Here is a 26,538-nt window from a genome sequence, read left to right on the forward strand (position 1 = left end):
TTTGGGAACCTAGGAGCTGGGCTGCAAGAAATTATGAGATCAAACAGCTCTAACAGAAGAATTTTCTGACAATCTGCATTACCACTGTGGTTTCCAATATATGTTTAAGCAGTTTTCAACTCAGGGTGCAAGTAAACCATCTGTGTTCAGACAGCAGGTCTGATACCACAAATGCTGGACAATATGAGATTTTGATTTTGTACAGTGTAGCAAAAATAGTACAGTATTTTGAATTGCTCTTTCAAGCTTCAAGTCTACGTTGAAATATTCTGTTACATGAGATCCTTCTCAAGCAAGGACATCTTTATAGAAACCAAACATATCACGTTTAGGGCATTCTACAAGAGGTGCTGCTGAAAGGTGATGGATACACATTTTATCTGGCCATTATTCCGTATCTGTAAGGACATAATTGGATTTTTCAAGCTTTGTAATAGAGTCCTCATACTCTACATAAATGGTTTCTGTTTCTTTCATATGCAATTTCCTCAGCCTACCCAGTCAATGCTTCAATCACATCACATCTCCACGTGACGTTTAGAAGACATTCCTCATGATACCGTCTTCTCATCCACCCTTTTCTAAGAGTTAACTTGCACTGGTTTTGAAAATCCAAATTTCCATCTGCTGGAAAACTCTCCTTCAGAGAAAGTCTTAAAAAAAATTAATGTTTCTTAATGTTTTAATGTTGAGGGTCAGGGAGCAAACTCTTCAAGTGTTCCAAAAATAAAATCTACAACTGTTTTTAGTGTAGGAAACTTGCAGAGATTATTTTTGCAGTAATGACTCCTGTAGGCATTGCCTTGTTTTGACAACAGTCTCATAAGTCCCCTGTGAGTACATTGCTCAAGAGGGACCTTCAAAGAGTTGCCTCTGCATTTCCACCACTCCTCACTCCAGGATCTTTTAAGAAACATGGGAATGGGTTTTACAAGGACAAAATCGTAATGGCGTACTCTCATAATCTGAGAGTTCACAACTCAAGTTGTTTTTTTCTTTTCTTTTTTTAATATAAAAATAAGCAAAACAGGGAGAAAACTGCAAATAATAGCATGCAGAGATACAGCATAAATTCACCACAGACACACTGAATGATACGAAAGCTGACATTTTGCCATCTGTTTGTCACCAATAAATGTCTTCCCCAGATGATTTCTTCTCCCCTCACCTCCTCTTCCCAACACCCACACAACCGAGCAGTCCCCACCTGGGAACACTGCTGGGACGGAGCAGCTGAGCTTGAAGTCATCTTGTCCATGAGATGCTGCTGCTGGAGCAGCTACGGCACACAGTTCTGCTACTACATGATTAAAGAACAAAAAGGAAATGGGGATTTGAATTGTCCAAGTGATGGGGGCAAGTAAGTGTGAGTTGCTTCTATATGGATTTTCAAGCTGCCAAATCAGGCTATTAATCTCTGTTTACCAGTGGGTAAAACAGGACCATCAATATCTGGCAAACTTAAAAGGATGCTCCCTGCTATAATTATTTTATAAAACGTTTCAGGATCTTAGAGGAAAGGACAAAAATGTTATTACTTACATGACTGAAAATGAATTCTGAAGCTGAACGCTCTCAGATAGCAATCAGATTTCTGATTACTTTACTGGTACCTCAATTTTCACATCCTTCCCACCCCACTACGTAAGTTATTGCTACTTCAAACCTTCTCACTTACTGCACCTTCCTGAACTGGTGGATGGTCTTACTTGCATACTCTACCAAGACTAATAAATTCAAGTAGAACAATCCATTTTCCCCACACGTCAAGACATATGGCTGCTTTTACTGCATCTTCCTACCATCTTTAACCTATTTTTGTTTTCCTTTGCATTGGCCGCTTAGCATTGTTTCCAAAAACAGAGCAGGAAAAAAATGTCCTACAAGGAGGCAAATCATCAAGCTGAAGCAGTAAAGGCTTTATGGCACTCCTAACACTTTCCATAAAGCAAGAGGGAACACATGAAAGTTAGCTGTAACATCTAAAATTTTTATGTGCGGTCTTTTTGCATAGAAGATGCATGTTGCTATTTCAGTCCCTACAGTTCACACGCAACTGTTGGGTTGAACTACTTACAAGCAAAAATAGATCTTTCTAGTCAGTGCACTTCAGAATACTTAAGTGTTAGGAAAAAAAAAATTAACGAAAAAAAAAAGCACAGGAGAGCAAAATTTAGGCCAAATGAACCACCAAATACTTTGCATGAACAGGAAGGTAAGCTCTGCTGGGAGCTAAGTGGTTAAAATATTCTGACAGTAAGGATAATAAATCAGTTTTTTCCTAGTGTTTGAGTACTTACAGGGTGGTTCATCAACACAGCAATGCACAATAGCATTTACTGTGGGACACATTTCCTAACTGACCACCAGACCACGATTAACCCTCTGTACAGAAGGCCAAGGAACAGTGTATGCCAGAATGGAAAACAGGCATGTCCTAAAAGGTGGTGAAACAAACAGGCATAGCAGAACCAGAATGAAAGAGGTGAAGATTTGGGGAACATGGTCTGGCCCTTCAGGAGTTAAGGTCTCTAACCTCTGAGAACCGGGCTGGACTCACAATGCTCCTTACTAAAAGCTGAACAGTTCAGCACAGCAACTCCAAAAGTATCTGGAAACCAGCAGCCAGAAAGAAGACAACACAACTGGGAAGAACAGCATTACTGAGGAGATCAAAGAACATAAGAAAAGAACCCAGATTCAAACCACACTTTTAATGGCCTTTCCCTTAGCTGTTTGTATTCTGCCTCTGAGCTCCAGATTCTGCTAAGATTTAACAGCATCCAACCTTTCCAGCATGCTTACACTGCTCCCAAATGACTGCTGTGGCAAGTTTTTTTTTTTTTTTTTTTAATTTCTTGCCTGTCATCGAAGATGTCACATTTGACTGTCTTTATATTTTATAATGCATCAGCCAGGTGCTGTTCCTGCCAAAAAAATAACAAATCTTCAGGGTGTTCCAAATTGGTACAGCTTACAGAACTACTCGGTTGTTCTTTGGCTTTAATAGCCTAGGACACTGAAAAGAGGAGAAAATGTTGCCCACTAAGTGCTACGCACCGACTCCAGCCATTGTATGCAATCTCACTTCATACATCTAACTCTCTAAGGAAATAATGCTTCTCCAGCTGAGTTAAGGAGCCATTTCCATGTCTGTTCCCTTTTCTGAAGCCACTAAACGAAAATCAGAGCGATGCACTTTTTAATGACTTTGGCATAACTAAAAGAAAACTTCACTCTATAAGAGGAAGCCTGCTTTCTCTCCTTATTTGGCAGTAAAGCATGTACTGATTGTGAACATGGCTTGAATACAAAGTACATTGTAATTGAGCTGTGTGAGCATTTCAGTTTTAAGATGGCACTTCTAATCTTTTTCTCTTCTTTGTGTGATCCAAAGGCTATGACGACTTAAAATTCAGAGAATATGCAGTGGTTTACAAGGCAGACTTAGTTGAAAAGCTTATTTTTTAGGAGCCATATACACGAGCAACTTAATATAGAAAGATGCAGGAGATGTATGTAATGTTCAGTGAATTTTAAATGCCGAGGTCCTACATTATTAGTTTACCATGTTGTGAGAAAAACACCTCAGAACAGTAAAATTATCATTGTACATGGGGTGTCAGTCCATCTAGTCTAGTGTCCTCTCCCTTATCATGGCTTCCGTGACAGCCCTCTTAGAGAAAAAACCCTGCTCAAGTCTGTTTAGAGATGGGATGTCCCTGGAGAAAGTTCTGTCCCATTGCCCAATAAGTGGAGATTGGCTTGTGTCTCAAATCCTTTCCTAAAGTGGTCTCTTCGGGCTTTGTTTTTGTTGCCAAACCTTGAGACTGTCAGACTGCTGCTTCTAGCTCTTGTTCATACCATTCACCCCAGCAGATACTTGCTTTCCACAGGGTCGTGACAAGGCAAAGGAAATGGTAAAACTTAAAAAGTAACTGGACAAATTGAGAGAAAACCAAAAATTAACAACAACAAAGTAACAATCCACATCCTTGACTCTTAAAAAAGAAAGTGTCACCAAGCTTGGCAGTGGAAATTCCCCAACCAGAGACCCTGGGAGGCTGGGGGAACGCAGCAGGGAAGCACCACCACCTGCTGTAGGCAGCGGCCCATGGGGGGACAGGACAGCCCTTGGGCTCAGCCCACCTGCCCACTCTTACACCAGGTATTTGAGTTCAAGAGTTCTACTAACTGCTACCTACAGGGCTAAACCTCACTGGCACAACCACTGCTTTCACACCTTGGATATAAAATCGAAATCAGTTGGCAATTGTTTGTGAAATGTGCAGGGCAGACAGTGTGTTTCCACAAGCCTGAGTTCCTGGAGCACCAAAACAGAACGATCAGGCTGCACATCTTCACATCAAATGCAATTTCCCTCTCAAGATGTAGATGTAGAGCTGGAAATCCACCCGCTACACAAAGGTCTACTTTGTGATCGGCTTTTGACACCCATGGAGTTAACTTTTACCAAACAGCAATATTACTCAGAGGACTCTGCAGCTGTGCTGGCTCAAGCACTGTCTGTGCAGATACTGGGGCATGCAGGAGGAGGGGAGCCAGCATATCACCCCAGCATGTCACCCCAGTCTATCCCCCCTGAGTACCAACCCAGCGTATCACGCCCCAAAAACCTTGGGGAGCTGCCAAGGGGCGATGTGAAAGGATCCATTCAGGCAGGGGCCAGGAGCAGGAGCACTTATGGGATTCACGGAGTACACAGGCAGAGGAGGCAAAACTTCCCTGGCATCCCATGTGATGCTTCCTGATGCACAGAGAGCTTCTGTTAGAAATCCGGGAGAAAAAATAAAACTTGATGATGTGTTGTAATAGGCTAAAAGGTATTTAACTGTTTATGGAGTAAAAGAGAACCACTGAACTAATAAATGGGTGGTTATTACTCTGAGCAGAGGACAAGTGGCATATTAGCTCATTTTATCATTAAATTAATACCAGATTAGTGTGTTTAATTGACCTAGATTGTTCTAACCTAGCTGAGGTTGGCATGTTCCAACCAGCTTGTTGCAGGCACGTCATAATTCATTAGTTATTTCCTTAGCCAGCTCAGGGAATTGGAGAAGAATTGGGTGCACCGGAGGGGCAGGAAGGCATAAGGGACCGATGGCTTGTCCCCGGCCGTTTCTCCTTCCTTTTTAACGCAGCGCTGCTGTCGATCACTGCTGCCAGCCAGAGCTGAGCCTGCCAGTCACTCCGACACTCTGCATTTCCCAGGCTAGGGACTCTCCTGGGAAAAATGTTGATTCTGATTTAAATATTATTCCTCACAGTGCTATTTTCACTACCTGCTACAGAATTTCTGCATGCACAAGATGAATGCTCATGAGGACTTCATTTAAACCAGAACATGACAGAATTGATAAATCCAGTGACAAGAGCAAGAGTCGTCAAGAGGAGAGACCTGTACACTATTCTACCTAGCCGCGGCGCTGAACATGCGACTTGATGTCTCACATTCTCTCTGTACATTATCTGAACCCAGCCTTACAGCATGCTTGACATTTTACAGAATAAAGAGATGACCTAGTGACCCAGGCGGAATAAAACCATATTTTTTGGTGCAAAGCTACTGGGACTCAGCATGTGGAGTCACTGCAACTGATGCAGGATATGTGTTATGGGACAGAGCTATCAATAAAGAGGAAAAGAGGAGCACCACAATCAAATGAGAAAGGTTTTCCAGCTGCAGAGGTTGTTTAAAGCTTCAGAAATGTGACGTTTGGTCACTGCTGCTCCCTGAAAGTACAGAGGTATAGGCATTACCATTGAGCTGTGGGAAAGGGCACATCCCACAGCTCACAGAGCCACTCTGCTTGCACAAGCCTTTGCTGCAGACCCCCTTTTTTTGGAAATTTTACTATGGCTGATAAACCATCTCTGTGAGAGTGGTCAGCAAGGTGCTGTGCAGACCTGGAACAGCAATTTTTGTCTAATTACTTGTCTGTGTGTTCCCAGGCCCATGAAATGATAGGGTTTCTGGAGCTTCCAAATGGCTCTAGATGCTTGCTTAGGCATAGCTTGTAATACTATCAATTTCTGAGAAATGAGTCAGAAAGCTATCATTTTCACATGTAAAAACTGTTTAGCACAGAAGCACTGGAGACGAGAACAAAGAAAAATCTCATGTGCTCACCTCCTCCCCAAGTACAGCTCCTGAAACTGCCACCTGTGACAGACCCTGAGCAGGGAGCAAGCCCAGCCTGCTTCCCGTCTCCCTCTCCACAAAAGCATCTTTACAAGCTGACCGTCAGGAGGAGCCACTCCGGACCAACAACTGTTCTCAGAAGCAGGTCTGCTTCTCTTTGCTGGAGCAGGGATTTCTTAACTTAGGTGATGCTGAAGAGCAGTTGCTGTGCAAAAACTCCCAGTGATGCAGGAGGAAAGAAAATAAATAGCAGAGGAACGGGCCAGCTTACCTTGCATTGTCCCTGCCGTGTGACTTCAAGAAGTTCATATCACGGTATCTGGACAGGAACGCTACTAGCTGGTCATTTGTCCTGGGAGAGAAAGAACAAAAGATGTACAAATTACATAGTCAAAAGTACTATCTTTAAAATAATTTATGCACTTCTTATTCTCATTTGGAGACCATCTGCAGAAGGAAGCACTTGCTGAAACACTTCCATCCTGTTGCTAAACTCCACTTTCTCCCTGTACCCAGAAACACGTGCTTGGAAAGAAGTATGGCTTTATTATGTCTTAAAGAAATTCATATAAAATCTTGGCAGATGTTTTCAGCATTGTAACAGAGTATGTACTAAGTAATACTGTTCAGCACTTTTAAAGTAGGAAAAGCCAGCTGCGAGATGACTGGACTGACAGCCCTGTTTTATATACTTTGCTAGATCTTTCCTGAGGAATTTGGTTAAGTATCTAATGGCATTTTGGTTGCTTTAGTCCTTGTAACAGAGAAGAGGCCAGGGTTGAACTGCATAAAGCAAGAGAATTTAGATGTGAAAATCCCAATAAAATTAATAGGAACAAAGGAATTTAGAAGGTTAATTCCAATTAATATGACTGGGAACTTGACACCGTATTTTCAGAATTTCAGCCAACATGTCCAAGAATGTATTTATGCTTGGCAGCTTTTGTGGTCTGTTACTTCTTCAACAATGCAGCAAAACTGTTCTCTGTTTCTCTAGGTCAGCATATTTAGGAAAAAAAGAATAAATCATATTAAAAAGATCTTCATCTCCTGAGTTACACTCAAAAACACAATGTTACAGATACAACAGCATTTAAGCAATGGTCTGTAATGGACTCGATGGCAAAAAAAAAACTAAGATAAGCCAGCTGTCAACAGACAGTACCTTGAAAACATTTTATTAGCATAAGACACAGAAAATCAAGTTAAACAAGATTTCTGTACAAAATGCATTTAACTTCTGAGGTCAGGCTGCAACAACTGGGAAATGTTATCAGACTGGTAACCTCTCTCCACTTCTCAAAAGCCCAAATTCTTCTGTCGTCACAGGTAGCATGTCACTATTGAACTGATGAGTAAAAAGCAAGTTAATCATCGATTTTAGCTGGACCAAACGGAATGTCTGTCCATCAGTCAGCCTGTGTGACCAGGCTGCAGGAGCCTGAGTCCTTCCTTCTACACTCCCTCATCTGAGCTTTAATACCTGCCAGGGTCAGGCTCTGCATCTCAATTTGGCTACCCCAGAAAACTGCTTTCTGTATAGTAAGCTGTGCAGATTTTCACATTTGCTGCTCCAGTGACTCTCCATCTTACTGGGATGAATAGGCATTTAGTGAATTTACTTAGCAATGCTTCCACATGAAATGGTTTCAATGGCTGACATCTTTGGGTGAGTTTCTAGGCAAAAGCTGGCACATAAAGATGATCTTTAGAAATATAACAAAGTTTGGAAGTGCTTGAGCCTCAATTTTCTTACAGGACAAAAATCAAATCAACCGAAGGAACACCACTCAATAAAACACCATTTATAGATTGCTCGCCTACCTACAGCGTGCTGCTGAGCAGTGCTCTACCAAATATACTTGGACTCGGGCTGCTATGCAAGCTTTTTAATCGTTCTCACTTTTTAGATACCTCTTATGAATGCCCACCTGGGATTTAGCTCTCAAAATAATTAATAACTGACATCTTTCCACTCCTTGAAAACAATGGTGGCATCATGCTTCTAACTTTTATTAAAATATTTTTTAGAAAATAACTTTACACAGTTTTACTCTTTGTCATGTAAGTATGCTTCTTTTTGTGTGTTGACAACATGGAAATAAAACACCACATTTCCACTTGGTAAAACATTCTAGCTATTTGACATTCAGATTTATGCGGTCAACCAATTCTGTGCTCAGCATGGGAGCGCAGTGAACTTCTATTAAGCTTTCATTCAAAACACTTCTTCTGGCCCCGACACCACGAGGATGCTGCGTGCCACCTCCAAATTATTCCACCGCACCATATTAAAAAGAAAATCAAAGGTATTCAACACGTCACAGATGCTAATGCGGCTGCTAAAATCCTCCTCACCACCTCGGAAACTTTGCCTTCAGGGGTATATTTCCTAAACGCCCCTGGCACAGGCTGCTGCCACCCTTCGTCATGCACGGTGGCAGCACCGTCACTGTGCTGCTGGCACTCGCTACTGACAATGCCTCTGGCACGCGTTGAGCAATACTAAAGGCGTGGGCCTATTTTTAATCTAAGTGAGGCAATGGAAAGCCGAGATTTCCAGCCGAACACATCACTGGGAGCAACATCAACTCCACAATGCCAAATTAAATTCTGCTGGAGCTCCACAAATTTCAGGGATAATTCACTGAGCGTAAACCTGGCACAAAAGCCTTTACTAACCATCACTGCACAACAAAAAGTAACAAGGACAGCATATTCCCAGTATTTCCTTCCTAAGGAGGAAATCAGAAAGTCACGGGGATAAGGGAGAGCAGTTCATGCTAATATGCACACTAATATACATATTACACTTCTATCAGTGTCCCTAGTGTGTAGCAGCATGAATACAGATGTAGGAAGAAGTCTTTCTGGAGTCGGTGCGTGAGGCTGGAGGTGATGAACGCATTCACACAGCTCCCACTTTTATTTCCTTCTGTCACTAAGCTAATTCGGAGGGCGAGGCACCCGGGAGAAGAATTACTCAGCTGAGTACCTGTGCAGTTAGCAGGGAGGGAACGTTAGAGTAGGAAGGGGAGAGGAAATGTGCTGGTTTTCAGACATGCAGCACGTGGAGAGGAAAGGGGAAAGCAAACCTCCCAGGAATGCCAAGTGTGGAGAGAGACTGCGTGTGGGTGGGTGTCCGTGAGAGGAAGAAAAGCAAAGACTGCAGAGGAAACAAGGCGTTTTTGATTTCACCGATGAAGAAGGACAGGTCATCCAGCTGGGATGGTGGGCTCCATCTCCACCAGACCTTCACCAAAGTCCCTCTGCTCCTCTCCCATGGGGTAAGGCTCAGGGGATGGATGGCCTCACACAAAGCAGCCTCAGGGCTGCCCATGACCTGGCCCCGGCACTGCCTGACCTGGGACTGTGGCTGAGCTCCCAGCCTGGGGCTCAGCCTAGGGTCAGGACCAAGGGCTGGAGGACCAAGAAAGGTAACGGTGAGACCTACAGCAAGAATGGAGCTCAGAAGAGATTGCCCAAGAAGAGCAAGGCCAACCACTAGCGTTTTCTCACGAGCAGCCCTGGCCTGGGACTCAGGTGTCCCAGGGTGTAAGCAGCATCACCTGGGACTCAATAACTGCACATACATGGCTTAGCATTGCAGTAAATTCTGATCACAGTGTGTATGCTGGGAGCTGAACTGGAAAACGGGCAGCAAAAACACTGACGTGGTGTTTGCATTGTCTGGAGACCCTGGCAGCTTTGCCCGGGACACGGTACGAGCACCTCCCCACGCAGCACCACAGCCCAGTGCTGTGGAGAACAAAAGGCAGTGCTGGCCTCGCTGGCTTCAAACAAATCCACCAAGCCCTGGTGACTAATCCAAGCAAAGAGCAGAGATCCCCTTAGTTTACAGCTGTAAAAATAGATTAAGAAAGTGTTTGGAGATTCTGAGAAAAAGAAAAACAAGCAAATGTTACTTTTGGAAGATAGCGAAGGGTAACATGGATTCAGCAAGGTACTTTAACGCATGGGCAGCTTGAAGGATGTACAGGACAGCACCCACTTCAATGGGACTATTCACAAGACAAAACTTACACAATTGCTTAACAGTTTGACTAAGTTGGATCCAATGTTCAGAAACTTTTGGCAGCACACACATATGGGAACAATTAGCTTGATTCTGTGTGGGAATTGGATGAAAAAAAGAGCAACTTCTGTACCTCTGTTTCTGTGCAGTATCTGTCCAGGCTGAACTGGAGATTAACAGCCTCACCAACGAGCCAGCAGGAATGGTTTGTGTGTTTGTGACACTGCAGGGCATGGGAGCTGGGCAAGCAGCACCCAGTCATTAATATGAATTACACACTGATCTCTTCCCACTGCACAAGCCAGAGCCCTACTGCAATTCTGTCCACACAGAACCCAGCTCTCTTGCACTGTGTTTTAAGATAACTGCTATAAGAGGGGAAATAATTAAGCTCTAAGTTATTGATTATACCAAACCCTTTTGGAAATGCAGTGGTGACACTAGGAGAAGGTTCCTCACTTGAATTTGTTAATGACATTCATGGCACCTATAACACACCTCGTACTTCATGTAACACACACACACACAAATGTTTTCTGACCTGGTGTGGTTGTGGGAAAAAGATTAAGAAAAATATTAAAAGATCATTAAAGACTAAATAAGATCACAGTCCTCAACAGAGAGGAAGGCACATCTCGAGATGCTGAGCAGAAGGGGCACCAGCTGAACTTGGTGCAAGATCGTGTTCAGAGCTGCTCCCCGAAGCAGCAGCCTCCACCAGCTCCTTCCAGAAGGCTGCACCCACCCCGTTTTCTGTTTCTAAGGGGGAAGGAGATGGAAATGGGTAACAAATGGGTGGAATAGGACAGCAGAATGAAAACAGCCATCTTCCAGTGCACTTGAACCTTGAAAGAGTTTTGGCTGCATCATCGTAAAGGGCTGTTCCTATTTGCCTTTTGTAACGTAAATGCTCACCCTGCCCTAAAACTCAGGACTTGTTAAATTGGTTTTATTACATAAGGATAACCTAAAAGGGCGAAGGTAAAATTCCCAACCTCTGGTTTACCCTTCAGAGCAATAGGAGAGAAAAGGTAACAGACAGTTTCAAGGCTCAGCATCAGGTGATGTCCCAGGTCCCATGTCATCTTCTGGAATCATTTTCTATTTATTTTTTTCCCCTATGTGTCTGCTGATGCACACAAACATCAGCACTGAGAAGTGCATACCGCTACCCCTTCCAGGCAGCTGTAACTCACTTTAATCACAGATGTGGTTATGTGTGAATTACGATGTTGGAATAGGAAAAGCTAGCAGAAGAAAATTAAAATGCAGCTTTAAAATTGTTTAAACCAGACCTGCTGTCCTAGCTCCACACTCCTCCAGATGCAAAGGGCAAAGCCTGCTGCAAGCACTGGTATCTTTGCAACTCCTCTCCCCAAGCAGCAATTTTGTCTGAATTGTGATTTTGGCTGGTAATGCTTTTGTCCCTGATGTAACGTTAACGTGTGGAAGAAGTCAGTGTGGAGACTTTCCAGAGATTTTATCTCTTACACATTTTCCAATCTGGCAGGTAAAAAAAATATCAATGCCCTTTTTATTGCTACACACACGGGAGCAAAGGAACTTTTAATTACCCTGACTGTGGACACAGTTCCTGCAAAATGAGCCTAAGCGTGCCGAGACTGGGACAAGTCACATCCCGGTCACAGCAAGTGCAAAATATTATGTAAGTGCATAATTAGCTGCAGCAACCAGTGCACCTAGAAACCCTTGCCACTGAACACACATTTATGGTGCTGCTGGCAATGCTGCCTAAATCTTAACTCTGAGATTTCTGTCATGTATTTACCTTATGTTGTGCCGTGATGTTGAGAGCTGGGTGGGTGTCACAAAGACAGCTGAACAGCCAGAAACCAGAGTAACAAACAAAAAAAGGGGAGAGGGCATGGATAGGAGTGGGGCAAGAAGGCCAACTTCGTGTGAAGCAGCAATGAGGACCCTATGAAACAGATGAAGGATGATGGAGGCAAACACACAACCAGAAGTCAAGCCTGTCAGAGTTCACGAGGCATTTGGCTAATGCCCTTGATAACGTACTTTAATGTTTGGTCATCCCTGAAGTGGTCAGGCAGCTGGACTTGTTCCCTGTAGGTCCCTCCCAGCTGAACTGTTCTGTCCTCAACATGTAGACACGCACACAAGCCTCAAAGTAGAAGGGCCGATCACATTTGGTTTTGCTGCACTCTTCTCAATAAATTTTAATAATTGTGATCAAGCCCATTGATTTGAGTAAGTGATGAATTTAACTGTACCTAACACATTGCTGTGAATCATTAGGACATGCCGTTGCGGCCAAGAGGCCAGTGGCAGGAGGCGAGTTCCTTTTGGGCCATCCCTGCCCCGGGACTGCCCTGGCTGGGGTGAGCCCTGCCCTGCTGCCCTCTCCCTTTGCTCAGGCTGGCTCTGCAGCCCTGCACCACCACAGGGCACAGAGGAAGGAGAGGGTAAATCCAGGCAAACTAACAAAAAAATACAACAATGGAACGGTTCTGCCAAAAAAAAGCAAAAACCTACAAGACCTCTTCCAGAAGGAAATGCTTACAGCAAGAGGATAAAACCACAAGGATGCAAGCAGAACAATGCAGTAAAACACCTCCCACTGCAGGATTTGGTTTTGTGACCCCAGATACCCAGCCTGGCCATCGTGTTGGTGCTGTCACCTCCATCCCTCGCCCCAGGAGGCAGTGTGAGAGCCCCGCCACTGCCCCAGGAGCATGACCCGTATGTACTTGGGATGAGGCCGTGGCAAGGAGAAAAGGCTCTGCTGTCTGAAATCACAAAGAAAAGGCTATATTTAGCCCTCGCTATCCATCACAGAATAAATATTAGCATTTGCTCAGAGAAGCTGATTCCCCTAAGAGCAGTCATTCATAGAACAGCATAAAAACGAGAGCGACAGACAGGGTTTTAGAGGCCAACTGCACATGGAAGGCTGCAGGTGACTTAATGCCTTTGCTTTAACAGCAGTTGTCTTAAATCGTTTGTTTTATCTTTCAAGCCAGGTTTAAGAGAGGTACAGGCTAATGGAGAAGTACTGCCCGTGCAGCCAGCTGGCCGCAGCACTGCAGGGCTAAGCACTGCCACCTGGGCAGGGAAATAACACACGTGCCTCTGTATTGGGGTTATTTGGGATTGGGCTTATGCGTCAAGGGTTTGGCAGCAGGGGGCTGCAGTGGCCCCTGTGAGCAGAGCCCACAGCTGTGGTGGAGTCCAGCTGCCCATCAGGGTCAGGGTGTAATGCCCCAGGCTCCCAAAGCAGGAGTTTGGATGCCCCAGGTGCTGCTCTGTCACCCCGCAGGGCGCAGCCCCTCGCAGCGCAGCTCTGCCGGTGTTGTGCGACTCTCGGATGTTTTATTAGCAATACAACCATCTCTGCTGTACTTTCGATTACTGCTTCCCATTCAACTCCTGTCTGCCTCCTAAGGAACAGAAAAGAACTAACAGAGTCACAGGAGAGTGAAAGTCCTCTTTAAATGTCACACCACTGAATGAACCTCGTCCTAGTGAGTACAGAACTGCTCGGGCACAAAAGAGATCTACGGAGAGAAAAGGAGAAAACTCCATTGTCTGCTTCCTGAGACACTCCACAACCCATTTTATAGGAATCCAGTGCTTCAGATGTCATTCATGAAATAAATAAATAAGCCTACTGCTGACAGGCAGCACACGCTTAAATGAAAATTCTGAAGAGACCATATATAAGAGAATTCCACCAAGGATTAATGAACAAATGTGATTAAAACTATCTCCAGCCCTGGACCGCAGCCAAAACGCTGCCAGCAGTATTTGATATGTAAATGCTTAAAACATTCGCTGTGTGCACAGTCGCTGATGCAAAGCATCTATAGAGAGTTCCTTCATCTAATTAGAGATATTGGCTTAGCAAACTTTGGAGTTTATAAAAACCCTCAACGTCTCATTATTCCTTTAAAATAGAATATTCATTTGTTTGGAATGTTTTCCAGCTATATCCCAGGAAACCTTGAAATGCCTGTGGCTAATGAAAAATGCCAGCCCTGTATCAGCTAATAAACCCTTGGGCTTTTACGATAATAAAACACTCACCGCATGTACTCATTAAAACTTTTTAACTTGTTGCTTTTGACTTCCTTTAGCTACTTGCTAAGTTTAAAGTAATCTACTCAATTTCTGATTATTTTATAGCGCAGTTTCATCAGAAGTGCTTAAATTATAGAGGATCTTATCAACCACACCATATTACAGCACGTTAGCTGCGAGTCTGATCCAGGAAGGCATTTAACAGCATGTGCTTCCCTGTAGCACACTCATAACTCTTCTGAAACGATGCAGCTTCATGCTGTATTCCCATGAACCGCCTCCTGGGTAAGGGTCTGCATGTCTGTTTGTTAGGAAGCAGCACGTGCAGTGACTACGCTCACAATTAACAGTTAAGAGTTGTGCTTGAATTCATCTAAGATCTCTTAGTGTGTTTATTAAGGAGGCTTTGCCAGGGAGCTCAGCCCAGTTGTACCTCGGTTTGTCCATCTCTGCCATGGGAGTATCACACATCTTGCTGGTGGTTTGAGATTTAACTCACTAATGTTTTCAAAACATTAGTTTTAAAATGACATTTTCTGAGCACCCTTACCACTGCAACAAAAAATATAAAAATAGGGAAAAGATTAACCTGTAATGATGTGTGATGTGTAGCCATTTTCATCAATTTTAAAGCAACCTACATGCTTTATGTCAAAATTTTGAGATGCATTACTTAAAATACTGATTTCCTTTCATAAATTTGATTCTATATGATCTGTAAGCCTAGATAATACATGTGTTTAACAATGAATGCAATGAAAAAGCACTTGCATAACAAAAGCTTCCCAAGTTCCTTCAAAACGTGCAACTGCACAGACCCAGGCACACATGCAAGACCATCAAAGAACATCAACTAACTACATGCAGGACAAAGGCTTTCTTGAACCACCTGATGTTGGTGCATGTTCTACATACTTCTCTATTTGAGTTTACGAACGATCAGCACATCACCACTACTATCTTTTTTTTTTCCCGTCCTTCTTGCCCAGAGCTTGAGTGCCTTCCAGATAGCCTTTGCTAAAAAGGCTGATAATTGCATATTTCCTACAAATATTTTTAAGTAAATGCAGAGACATGTGTCTACCTTAGATAAGGACTAGAAACCTTGTTAAAGGTATATACTGCAGCAAAGCAAAATTCCTTTCTCACCGCATTCAGAAGAGATGTCAGCTCAGTGGAACTGAATGTACGGAAGAAAGCTCAAACATTTTTATCAGTGCTGGCAAAAACTGTTTATCAAGCCCCACTGGCATTCCCTTAATTCCTATTTGGAAAGTAAAATAATGCAGCCTGGTACAGAGAAAAATACTGCAGTAAGGGGCTTACACACTTCCAACACAGCCTAAGCCAAAGGGTTTAGCGGTTTTGGATAAGTAACCCCCAGTTTTGATTCCTCCTCAGCATTAACCCATCTCCGAGCATGAGTTGGCTCTCCCACACTACAGTGCAAACCTTGAGTAAGCAGATTTCCTTTTGGCATTTCACATTCACATGCAAACATTTCTGTTTGTGGGTGTGGAATGATTTATGCATTGCTCTGCAGAAAGTTTTGTGAGCATGCTGCATGTATAAGAGGGAAAGATGGACGAACAGGAATATTTGGGGCATCTTCAGACAAAAGGTCTCCAACTATTTGCATCCCCAATAAGCTGTGCGGCTGCCTGCAGTGAAGGCACCTCTCTTCTAAAAGCTTTACTCATTTCCAGACTGAGATGCAGAAACACTCCTTAACTCTCCAGTGACATTTTGTTTTCACAGTTGTATGATTTCCACTTGTCACTTCTGTCTCCAGCCTCAAATCCCTGGGACTCAATAGAAATAGAGTAATTATTTTCACAGACAAAGCAGCATGCAAATATTCCAGACAGGACGTGCACGTCCATTCGACATACCCACTTGGCAGGGGGAAGGCAGCCTGGGGAAGAAGAGACATGGCTAGGACAAATGACAGAAGCAGCCCTGTAACCCCGTGTGCCAAAATGATGCCTGCAGACCATGTGAGGGCACAGAGGTCCAAAAGCCAGATGTCTCCATGTGGCTTGGACAGGGAGGGGACATGCGTGGCATGGAAGGGACACACCACACATGTGTTTGGGTGCTTTCTGCCACAGCAGAGAAGACCCGACGTCCTCCAGCCTGCCAGGTTTAGATCATGAGTAACAGGGCCAATGTCCCAAACCTTTTTAGCTGGCCTTTAAACCTTAGCTGCCATTAGCACTTTAGTCAGCAGCTTTCCAAGCTGGCAGTGGGTATGATGAATGCAAACAACATTTGTAATTTTCATGGTAAAATGGTCCTGGTTAGCTAGATAACATCGATGTGTCCAAACCTGAAAGTGTTTAACCTTTTTCTGTTAAGACTCTATGAAGTGATTGAATGCAGCATGTGAACCTAATGCACATCAACTATCTGCTGAAATTTCAGTGCACAAAGGCTATTTTAATATTATACTGTCAAAGGTCTACTGTATTTTACATTTCCATCTAGAAGAAAGCGGAGCATTGACGTAAAGGATCTTCTTGACAGACAGAGAGCAGGAAGCAGCACTGCACCTGAACAGGCTAACTCAAAAGCTTCAAGCCACATCACTATATACATTGAGACTTATGTTTAAAAAGGATTCATGCCCAGAACTTCTAACTTTAATGATGCTATTTACTTAATTTTAACCCTGCAAAAGAAAGGAAATAGAACACAATGCCTGGGGTGTATTTTCTCTCTTCAGCTTGTTCCTATTTATCAACTTGTATGACAATAAGGTTTTTTATCCACTGGAAAAAACAGCTTGTGGAATAAGAGAACTACTGGTAAATGCACTTTCTGCCTATTCTTATACCAGCTACATTCTGAAAGACATACTTTTATCCTCTTTTCAGCTGATAAATGCAAGAGACTAACTTTCACTCTGTTTACATATCCATGATGCTCCCAGACCAGCGCCGTGCACTCGATTTGCGCCGGCACAGGCACGACCAGGGATCTGGCTCCGTCTGCTGGGGACGGGCTATGGGAAATCCTAACAGACATCTGCAGTGACTCCCAGTTCAGATGCCACACTGCTCAGGAAGTGGAGGCATGTTGTTTCCATATGTGCATGGCATGTTAATAGCCTAAAATTAGCACTGTCCTCCTGCCATTCTGACGGCTGCTCTTTTCTTCCTTCCTCATGTATTTCATAGCATGTAATGCTCCATAGGAAAAGTTCTTGAGCACCCTATTTTTTTTTTTTTCCCCAGAAGCCTTATTCGTTAACGTGTAGGAGTGATGAAATAGAATTGCTGCCGGTCACTACACAACATCTAACAGTTGCTGAGGTATATTTGTTAAGACACCATTTTTCAGAAAGTTGCCTTTACCCAGCATTACAATAAGCCATTCCATTACTAACTGCATCAATGCAGAGATCAATACAGACAACTATCCCATTTAACAAGCCAACAAACACACTCCTGATAGATCAAAAACACCGGCCAGCCTCCTATCGATTCCAGAATGCACCTGGTAAGGATGCAGCAACACAAAGAGTTAAAACAGACACTGTCCTATGCTTAAGTCACAAAGTGAACTAAGCCTGCTTAATTTATCTGCTGAAAAATATCTAAAAAAAACAAACAAAAGCAACAAAACCAAACAAAACCACACACACTAAACCAAAATGCTTGCCCCTAAGCCAAGGGTTTAATATTAAAACCAAGCACGATAACGTGATAGATATTTAGGTTTATCAAAGTACGGGGATTTTATTTAGTACAGAACGCTGCTCCCTGCTCTGCGTTCTTTCAGTGTTCCGTTGCTGCTGCATATTCATGCAGAACCTCCTCTGCCTACACGAAACATCCCATTTTGATGAAAACAATAATCACTGATTAAATGAGCAACTGGAGGAAGAGGCAGAAATGATCAACAAGTCCATTACTCAAATTAGTGAGACTTTGTGTGTTTTGTTTTGTTTTGTTTTGTTTTGTTTTGTTTTAAATCTAGATATTGGGCTGAGTGGGATCTTTTTGTTTGTGCTGTGTATATTTTATCTTGCGTATTTTATTTTCAGCAATTTTTTTTCACCATCTCCAAAATTAAATTACCAAACAGCTTGGCATAAAAGAGAATAATTTAAATAGGAGCATAAATTCAAAGCAACCATTCACTTTCCCACCTGATTTATATATTCTCTCGCCCAACTGAAATTTTATTTGTACAAGTCAGTGAGAGAAAACGACTTGCTCACCAGGTTGGGTGATTATAATAGAAAATGCTCACTTTCTTCCAAGGAAGAGGGTGGAAGAGGTTTTGAGAGTATCTTGTGTGAAGTAGGCTGATGTTGGAACAGAGACCTCTCTGCCCATGGCACTCCAACCTAGAGGCTGTCCTGGGACGTCTTACCTAGGGGCTGGGATCCCCAGCATCACACACAGAAGGATAATGTGAAGGTGACACACAGACAGACATCAAGCGGAACCAGGCTGAGTGCCAGAAGCTCTACATCATGTCCATACCAAGGGCTGTGTGTAACTTTGTGTGCTACAAGATGCAAAGGTCCAGCATCTTCTGCAAAGCTCACCAGACACGTTCACTGCTGCCATCCATCACATCGAGAGAGACTCCAAGCGCTCACACTGAGCTCAGGAGCACAGCAAACCTGAGACCACTGTCCCACTGCTGGGAATGGGAGCAGGAACACCCCCTCTGAGAGGCCACAGCACAGCTTTGTCACTCAATCTTTATGTTGGATGCTGCCTACCTCCCTTTTTCATTTGCACCACAAACCTAGAAAAAATGGCCAACGTAGTCCTAGATAGCTCTGCGAGCAGATGGCCTCCCCTTCCCTTCTGATGCAGTGGGAGAGATCAATTTAGACACAGCAATGTTTTTTTCATCCCTCACTTTCCACTGAAAAGGCAGGAGGGAAGAGACACCCTTCCCATGACAAGTCCCATCTCCTAACTAGAGTTATCTCAATAAATGGGCGGTGGGACACTAGCATCGGAGGCAGCTACTTGCCCATGAGTTGCAGCTGAGAGCTCATCCTCTTCCCGGTGAGCCCCTGCTGCTGAGGCCCTTGCAGAAACCTTTAAAAGTGACGTGAATTCCAGCAGACCAGCACCTTCCCCAAGCTCCTCGTGGGCCTGCCGCTCCCTTTGATCCCCGAGCTGCTGAACCAACCTGTCGGAGCGCATCAACTCAAAGCACCACAAGGCAAAACGGGGAAAATGGGGTCAGGCTAATGGGATTTAACATTAATTCTGCACCAAGCCTGAAAAGATGGAGGAACAGGGCCTGGGGGGTGAAAGGGATAATGAACTGAGAGTTGATGGAAGGAAACTTAATTGGTTTTAACAACAGAAGGTCACATTTTGTTACCTTTATTTGGGTTGAGCAATAATCTTATTTTGACAATTTGGGCCAGCGGGTGACCTGCCCTACTCTTTGTTGGGACTGCTCTGGAGTCAGTCAGGGAAGACTGCAGCACTGGGATGATGGGCACAAAGAGGCAGCAGACAGGAGCTCTGAGCATGAAAACGTCAAGGGCAATGTGTGGATCCATAAGTTGATATATCCCGCTGATGTAACTGGGGCTGAAAAGAAGACAACTGGGAGGTGAGGAGCTGGTATTCCCACTCACTGCTGTGCTCAGAGTGCAACCAATATAGGCTTATTTAATAACGAGGTCAGGAGAGAACCAATGGTTCACTTCAACCCAAGAAAAGATCATAAAATGGATGTGACTTTGAGTTAGGCAACCTGTCACCTGCTGATCTCCTCACCCTGCTGAGCCCTGCAGCCTGGTGGATGGGAGGTGAGCCGGAGCAATGCCCGGGCTGCAATGGTTCCCAAAGCTGGAGGTTCTCTGTTGCAGTATTACTTGCTAACAATTACTTCGGGGCAGCAGACTTTTAGATGAAGATTGACTCTGCATTTGCAAAAGACTCAGCCCCAAAACAGTTCCTAATTTGGCAATGAGTGCAATTACCCCAATGAAAGGTTAGAGATGCCTACAGCTGGTTGGTCAAGTCATGTTAAATTATGGGTATAGCTGACCCGTGTGCAGCAGAGAGGGATGTGTGCTACAGTGAACTCATTTAGGGTCTTCTCCCCTCAGATCAGCCTGGAATTAGAGAGGTGCAGCCACAGATGTAGTCAGTTGCCTCCAGCACCACTTTGCCACATGTATATATAGAGTGAGAAGTATCCTATAAACGCATCGTGACTACAGTGCTGTGCAGGGTAAGCAGAAATGAAATATTCAAATGCAACAAGTTGTGACTGTAAAAGCCAACTAGCCATTAATTCTACCTGGGATTGCACAGATAAAGGTTTTAATAGGTCTTGAATTTCTGTAATACACAATGTCAGGCCAAAGCTTCCACGATATCTCAAAATTTAAAGTTCTGACTAGCTAGCACAACAACAACACCACCACCAAAATACTATCTTGGGAGAAAGAACCACATCCTGCAGCACATCCCAAATGATCCATTGCTCCAAAGCAGCTTTAATTCTGTTGCAAACTATTTCCTTCAAATCAGCCCTTCAGCTCATTCACATGCAGTGATCCCATATACAAAATGTCAAAGCACATAATATTACAAGACCAGAATTTATGTATAAATTGGCTGAAAAATCATTAACATAAATTACCAGTCAACTCTTCAACATTTTAAGCCCTATTTTAGTGGAAAACAGTTTACGTATTTCTCTCCTTTCTATTTCAGCATTGCCTCTGAAAGACTGAACCAGAACAACCCTTTTGCTCACCCTTTAATGGTCTTGTGGCTGGCAACTGTTTAAGAGTGACTTGGGAAAGGTATAATGACACATGTTGTTGTTTCATCTTCACTTTGAACTGCCACCAGATATTATTTTGCAGCTGTTTTATTGTGAGTGGCATCCTGAAATCTAAACAAAAAAAGCATCTTAATGGCAATTTCAACAGATTTTTAATTTCCTGAGAGAATTCTGCAGGGTTACGAAGGGAGAGCACATTTAAAATGCAATGCTATAATAGGAGTGTTTCCCTTTTTCACGCAGTTTTAGCATTTGGAATTTGATAATGATTTTCCTGACTATTCTATAAAACAGCTGAAGAGAGATTAAAGTTTCTGCTCTCAAAGCCCAGGTAAACACCACAAGGACCTGTTTTTCTGCAGCTTCTTTTGCCCACCTCACAATACACCCAGAGTACAAGCTGCTTGAAGAAAAGCTGTAGGGGAGCACGCAGTAGACAGAGTCACACCTGGGAACCCCTAGGGACCAATGTTCACTTCCAGCCACAAACCTTGCCAGAGCTTCTTGCCCTGGGACACGCAATGGGCAGCCAAAGACCACAGGAAAGGCTTGCCAGTACAGGCCAGCTAATGAGGAATTTTGTTAATTATGGATTTAAAGTACAAGAGCCATTCTGCGCTAAGAACCCTTTTTTGGACTTGATTACCCCTGCCTATTTCTCCAAAAAGACAAGCTCCAAGTGAAATGCAGGTTTCATAAATAGCCCTGAAGCTGTGAAGGAGAAGTGGCTGAGCTGGCAACCCTCCTACTGCTCAGTGCCCACCTCAGCCCCAACAGGTCAGCTTTCCTTACTGAAACACTATTCTAGATGCAATTCCAGCATCCTGAAGACAAAACTGTGTTGCTTAGGAACCGATGCTGCACATTATCACGTTTGTGTCATTGTTTATAGGTAAGGCTGGATGGTATCCAGTTAAGACTTGCACTTAATTCTTTTATGAAATGCATTTGTTCTCCCCCCTCCCCCCCCAGCCATGAGTAAAAAACAAATTGCCTCCAGAAAGCAAATGGCAAACAGCTGAAAACCCTTTGGCTCTGCACTGGCAAACCTTCCCGTGAGCAGCCAGAGAGAAGGCCACCAGGCAGGCAGAGCAGCGAGCTGCTGTGCCCGTCAAACTGCAAAGCCGGGCATCTGGGGCTTTCCTCTGCCAAGCTGTCCTCCAAGGCGTCTGGAACACTGGCTTGGATGCTTCAGCTCACACAGAGGGAGATAAGGCATGGGTGTTTAGCACTGGAATCAACAAGATAACGTGCTGCCAAGTACAAGGGTACTTTGAGTAATGCCGCTATTCTGCAAACATGCTTCATTGATACATCTTTAATCTGTAGGCACTGCAGAGGTGCCTGGGCAGCTAGACTAGCCTCCAGTTTGGGGTGCATTTATTTTTGTTGCCAGACTAAGGCTGCTACGGAGAACATTTCAGAAGTGCTAAATACGCACAGAGTTACAAAGAGCTGCAATGTCACAATTCTCCGAAACAAAAGCTGCTTTATTGCCTTAAACCCAAGAGGAGAGCTGGGGAATGATCAGCCTCAGCTGCTGTGGCTGCACATAGAAAGGGTGGGTCTCCTATCACATTTGCCAGGTTGAAAAAAATAAGTTATCATAAGAATAAATAAAATAAATGTTTTAAGCCACGATAATTTCAACATTTCACCCCACCCTTTGTGAACAATCTGTGCAAAACCACTTTTTTGCCAGCCACTGGATAATTCAGCTGTAAAACAGAAGTGGGCTAACAGACCTAAAAGATAACCTCAAAAATATATACAGAAATCTCAAATTTGCTGGCAAAGTAAGGAAGGAGAGGGAGAAAAGGTTATTTGAGGGATTTAAGGAAGAAGTGCATCTGAAATTCTAAGAGAATGCAGATTCAAGGAAAACACTGATAAAGTTCCTTTCTGGAAAGGAAAAGAGATTCCCTGCGAAGCATTAAGAGTGGATTGACGTCTGGCTTGCCAGATAAAGATATTCTGAGCAAACAAAACTGCATACAATGTCAGCTACAATACCAAGATAAAAACCTCAGACACTGGCATCTTAACAGATGTGGTACTGCAAAAGCTCCCTGCTCTGTACTCCCATCGAGATGTATAGATAGGATTTACCAGTGTTTCAGTTCAGGATCACATTCGAAACACACTTTAAAGTAAGCTGCATTATTTTCCTTGTGCCTGATTCATTATTCTAGCAGCAAGGCACGAATTTCGCAGAAGCATTACAACGGGTGGCTTTGTGGGGGGGTGCAAGGTCAAATCCAGTCCTGGAACATCAGCAGCCTTTGCACAGGCTCTCACGTCTAGCAAGAGCTTACATGCTACCAGGACGGATTGAGGAGATGGCTCTGAAGTCTGAACCTCAGCAAGACACAACTGTTAAACTATGTCAAGGCAAAATGATGAGAAGTTGAGAGAGAGAGAGAGACAGAGAGAGAGCGCGCGCATAAGTGCCTTCTCAGCCAGTGTCTTTGGTGATCGCACTGCCATTACACAGCTTCCATCAGCCCTGCTGGCTTTGGGATTTGTAATTTCATAACCAACGAGAGGACACAGCTGGGTCTCAGGCATTTCTCATAAAGCAACAGTGCTCTACATAAGGGCTCAGTTCTACGAAGAGATTTCTCCTGTGTTTCAGTATTGCATTTCAAGTCCACATCTTGCAAGAGCTGAGAAGTTTTGTACAAGTGGATGGAGAGCTCAAGTCTAGTTTGCTCCAATACAAACTGTATTCTCGCACTTTTTCTATCCCAGCCATCTGCTTCAAATTTTCAGTCAAATGCCCACATGAAATGTGAGCAGGTCATGGGAAATTCAGCACACACAGCAAAAATTATCTCCAACATAGTCTATATAGAGTGGCAGTCACTTTTTACAGGGGATGAATCTGGGGGCCACTGGCTGCAGTAAGGGAGCTGTGGTTCTCTCAGTGGTCCCATTACCTGAAAAAGTACTCAAAAAAGTGGTCAAACATTTTTCCAAAAGGTGGAATTTCTTTCTCAAACCTTTTGCTTACAATTATTTCCATCTGCCACCAGAATAACAAAAAGGCCAAAGACCCATTCCCTCTGCTCCCACCTTTTCACTCCTGGCAAGCCATCTGCTGCCCAGGGCCCGCAGTCAGGACTCATTACTTGGTTATGTATGTACACGTACTTGCCAACAAACACTTCCCTTCATCTCGCTGCTCACAGAGGAGAAGAGTTTTTCCTCTTTTCCTCACAGCTGTTTTGTCTTCGGTTTCCTTTTTTGATACCCAGAGGAAGCAATTTCTGGTCCTTAATATGGCCCCTGTGCAGGACCTGGCAACGTAAGCTATTAGAGATGAAAGCTGGGAAGAAGACAGGTGAGTGAAAGGAGAGCTTTATCTCTGCTAGGCTGTCTGCCATGCTCAGATTTGGCAGGAATTCAAGTAGAGCTGTTGATTTCGGGTGGTTATCTTTGCTAACAACACTCCTAAGGAGTCAGGAGTGCAGGTCTGCTGGAGAAAATGAAGGACTGAGAGCCAGGCTGCCTGTCTGCTGCTGGCTGATTGCAAACACTGAGAAAAAGGTCCACCTGCTTCGAAGGGCATCCTTCGAGTTTCTATGGAGCAGTTAAATCTTTAGATGAATGCTGCTATTTAGCATTAAGAGTTACCTAGACCGTTGATCAGAGGAGAATACAACAAAAGATCAGGTCAGTCCAGAGCTCTCTGCCAGCTGATTTTTCTCAACTTTTGCATACAATTCTGACTGACAGAGACGATCAGCATAAATTACACGAACTTTGGCACTTGTTGCTGGAAGTCCCAGTCCCAGTCAGATCATCCCATTTACTCCCCAGAGTCTGCAGTTTCCACAGATGCTGTTTGTATTTTAATACAAATTTTATTTAAGTTCCAGACCAAAAACTTTGTTGACTGTCTCATTTGTCTGAGTCTTCACATTGCAGGCTTTTGTGGAAGGTATTTGTATAAAATCTTCATCCTAAAATGGGCTCATCTTCATAGTACCAACTACCAAAACACAAGTAGTTTCACTGGGTTTCTTTTGTTATGTATAGCTCATAACTGAGTATCAGCAGTATCTGCATTCCTAGCTCCATCAATACGCCACTCTATTTTCTCGCTATTTTGAAGCACTCCACAGGCTTCTGTTAATAATTTTGCTTGACCTTTATTAAAGGCAGAATATTAACTGGCAATTAGATCTGGTGATCCCTTTGGTGAGTGAGATTCAGTCATTTATTGTAAATTATAAACAGTTCAAATGTTTCATTATGTTTATTCTTTCTACAAGCTTTGTGGCCAGGTAAGCACTGACATGACATTCACTGTTAAATGATCTCATTAAACTTCCTAATTTAAGTGGTACAATACTTCACCTGCCACATTATCCAAGGACTCCTGCAAAGCACGTTAAACATTCAGCATCAGTAGATGCTCTACCAGAGTTCACCTTGTTGGGAGTGAAATTTCAGTCCCTGAACATAAGGTTGACTACCTGATGTTGTTTATCAAAGACAATAAATAATGCAAATAGATACACATATAAAATAAGAGGTTAAAGACATCGATAGCTTCCCCACAGAGCTTTGAAAGAGACTCTCAAAAGAAAAAAAAGCCTTTCCTCGAAAGAAAACTCATGAAAAAATACCCTTAAAATAAAAACAATAAGAAAAAGGAAGGGGCTGGTTTTGTTTATTTCTTTATGAATGTAATGGCTGTGGGAGATGATATCTTGAGAAAGCATGTGCCTCTCACAACCCCCAAAACCCAACAAAAGAACCCCAAACCACACAACAACCACCACCACTAAGAGTTACAGCAAAAGAAGGAAGTCACACAGCCTCCCACCCCAAAGCATCACTTGTAGAGGTCTGTCCCCAGCCATTTTATCCCTCATTTTCCTATTGAGAATGCTAAGCAGGGCTGAGCAAAGTCCAGGTTGGATGATGCATTTCACTTAGGCCAATAAATAACATATTAGCTCATTACTAGAGGGAAACACAGTATTTTTGTTAGAGATGCTTTTATGCTCAGACTGTGTTTGTGAATGATTTCTTCCACAGTAACAACTAGAAGCACATGGATTAGGACTTCATTTGTGCTGGATCTACAGACTCAACCAGGGCTTCAAAAATTAAAGATTAAGGCATGAAATACAGTAACAGGGATATCCAGATTTTCTTAGCTTGCATATGTTTTATTTTAATTGCTTCTCTCCCAAAATGAATGGTTCTGAACTTTTTTTCCCTCCCCCTGCCTTTATATAGTATGATCCTTGACATCTGCTTCTAGACATCTCTTCTGAAGGATGAAGGGTTCCCAGTAATTGTAATGTAGCCTGTGAACATACCAGACTGCTCCCCAGACAGATTTAGACTTCATCATACAGAATTAACCCCACATATAGAATGTGTTCTCCTGACTTATAAGGCTGGATTAGCTTTTATTATCAGAAGAGAAGTAGTAAAGGTTTCAGTGTTACAGATGGGAATGGCAGATGGGAAGCGA

The 26,538-nt window shown here is 43.4% G+C and overlaps 1 protein-coding gene across 2 annotated transcripts in view; it reads right to left on the reverse strand.

The window, feature by feature from the left end:
• XYLT1 (xylosyltransferase 1) overlaps positions 1–26,538 on the reverse strand; it is a 185,059-nt gene that overhangs the window by 33,481 nt on the left and 125,040 nt on the right. For both annotated transcript variants that reach the window (XM_032197440.1, XM_032197442.1), the window contains exon 5: positions 6,438–6,518. In XM_032197440.1, the coding sequence (XP_032053331.1) occupies positions 6,438–6,518 (81 nt within the window). The remainder of the gene's footprint in view (positions 1–6,437; positions 6,519–26,538) is intronic.

The sequence above is a fragment of the Aythya fuligula genome, chromosome 15 (assembly GCF_009819795.1).
Source record: "Aythya fuligula isolate bAytFul2 chromosome 15, bAytFul2.pri, whole genome shotgun sequence".
Classification (NCBI taxonomy): domain Eukaryota; kingdom Metazoa; phylum Chordata; class Aves; order Anseriformes; family Anatidae; genus Aythya; species Aythya fuligula.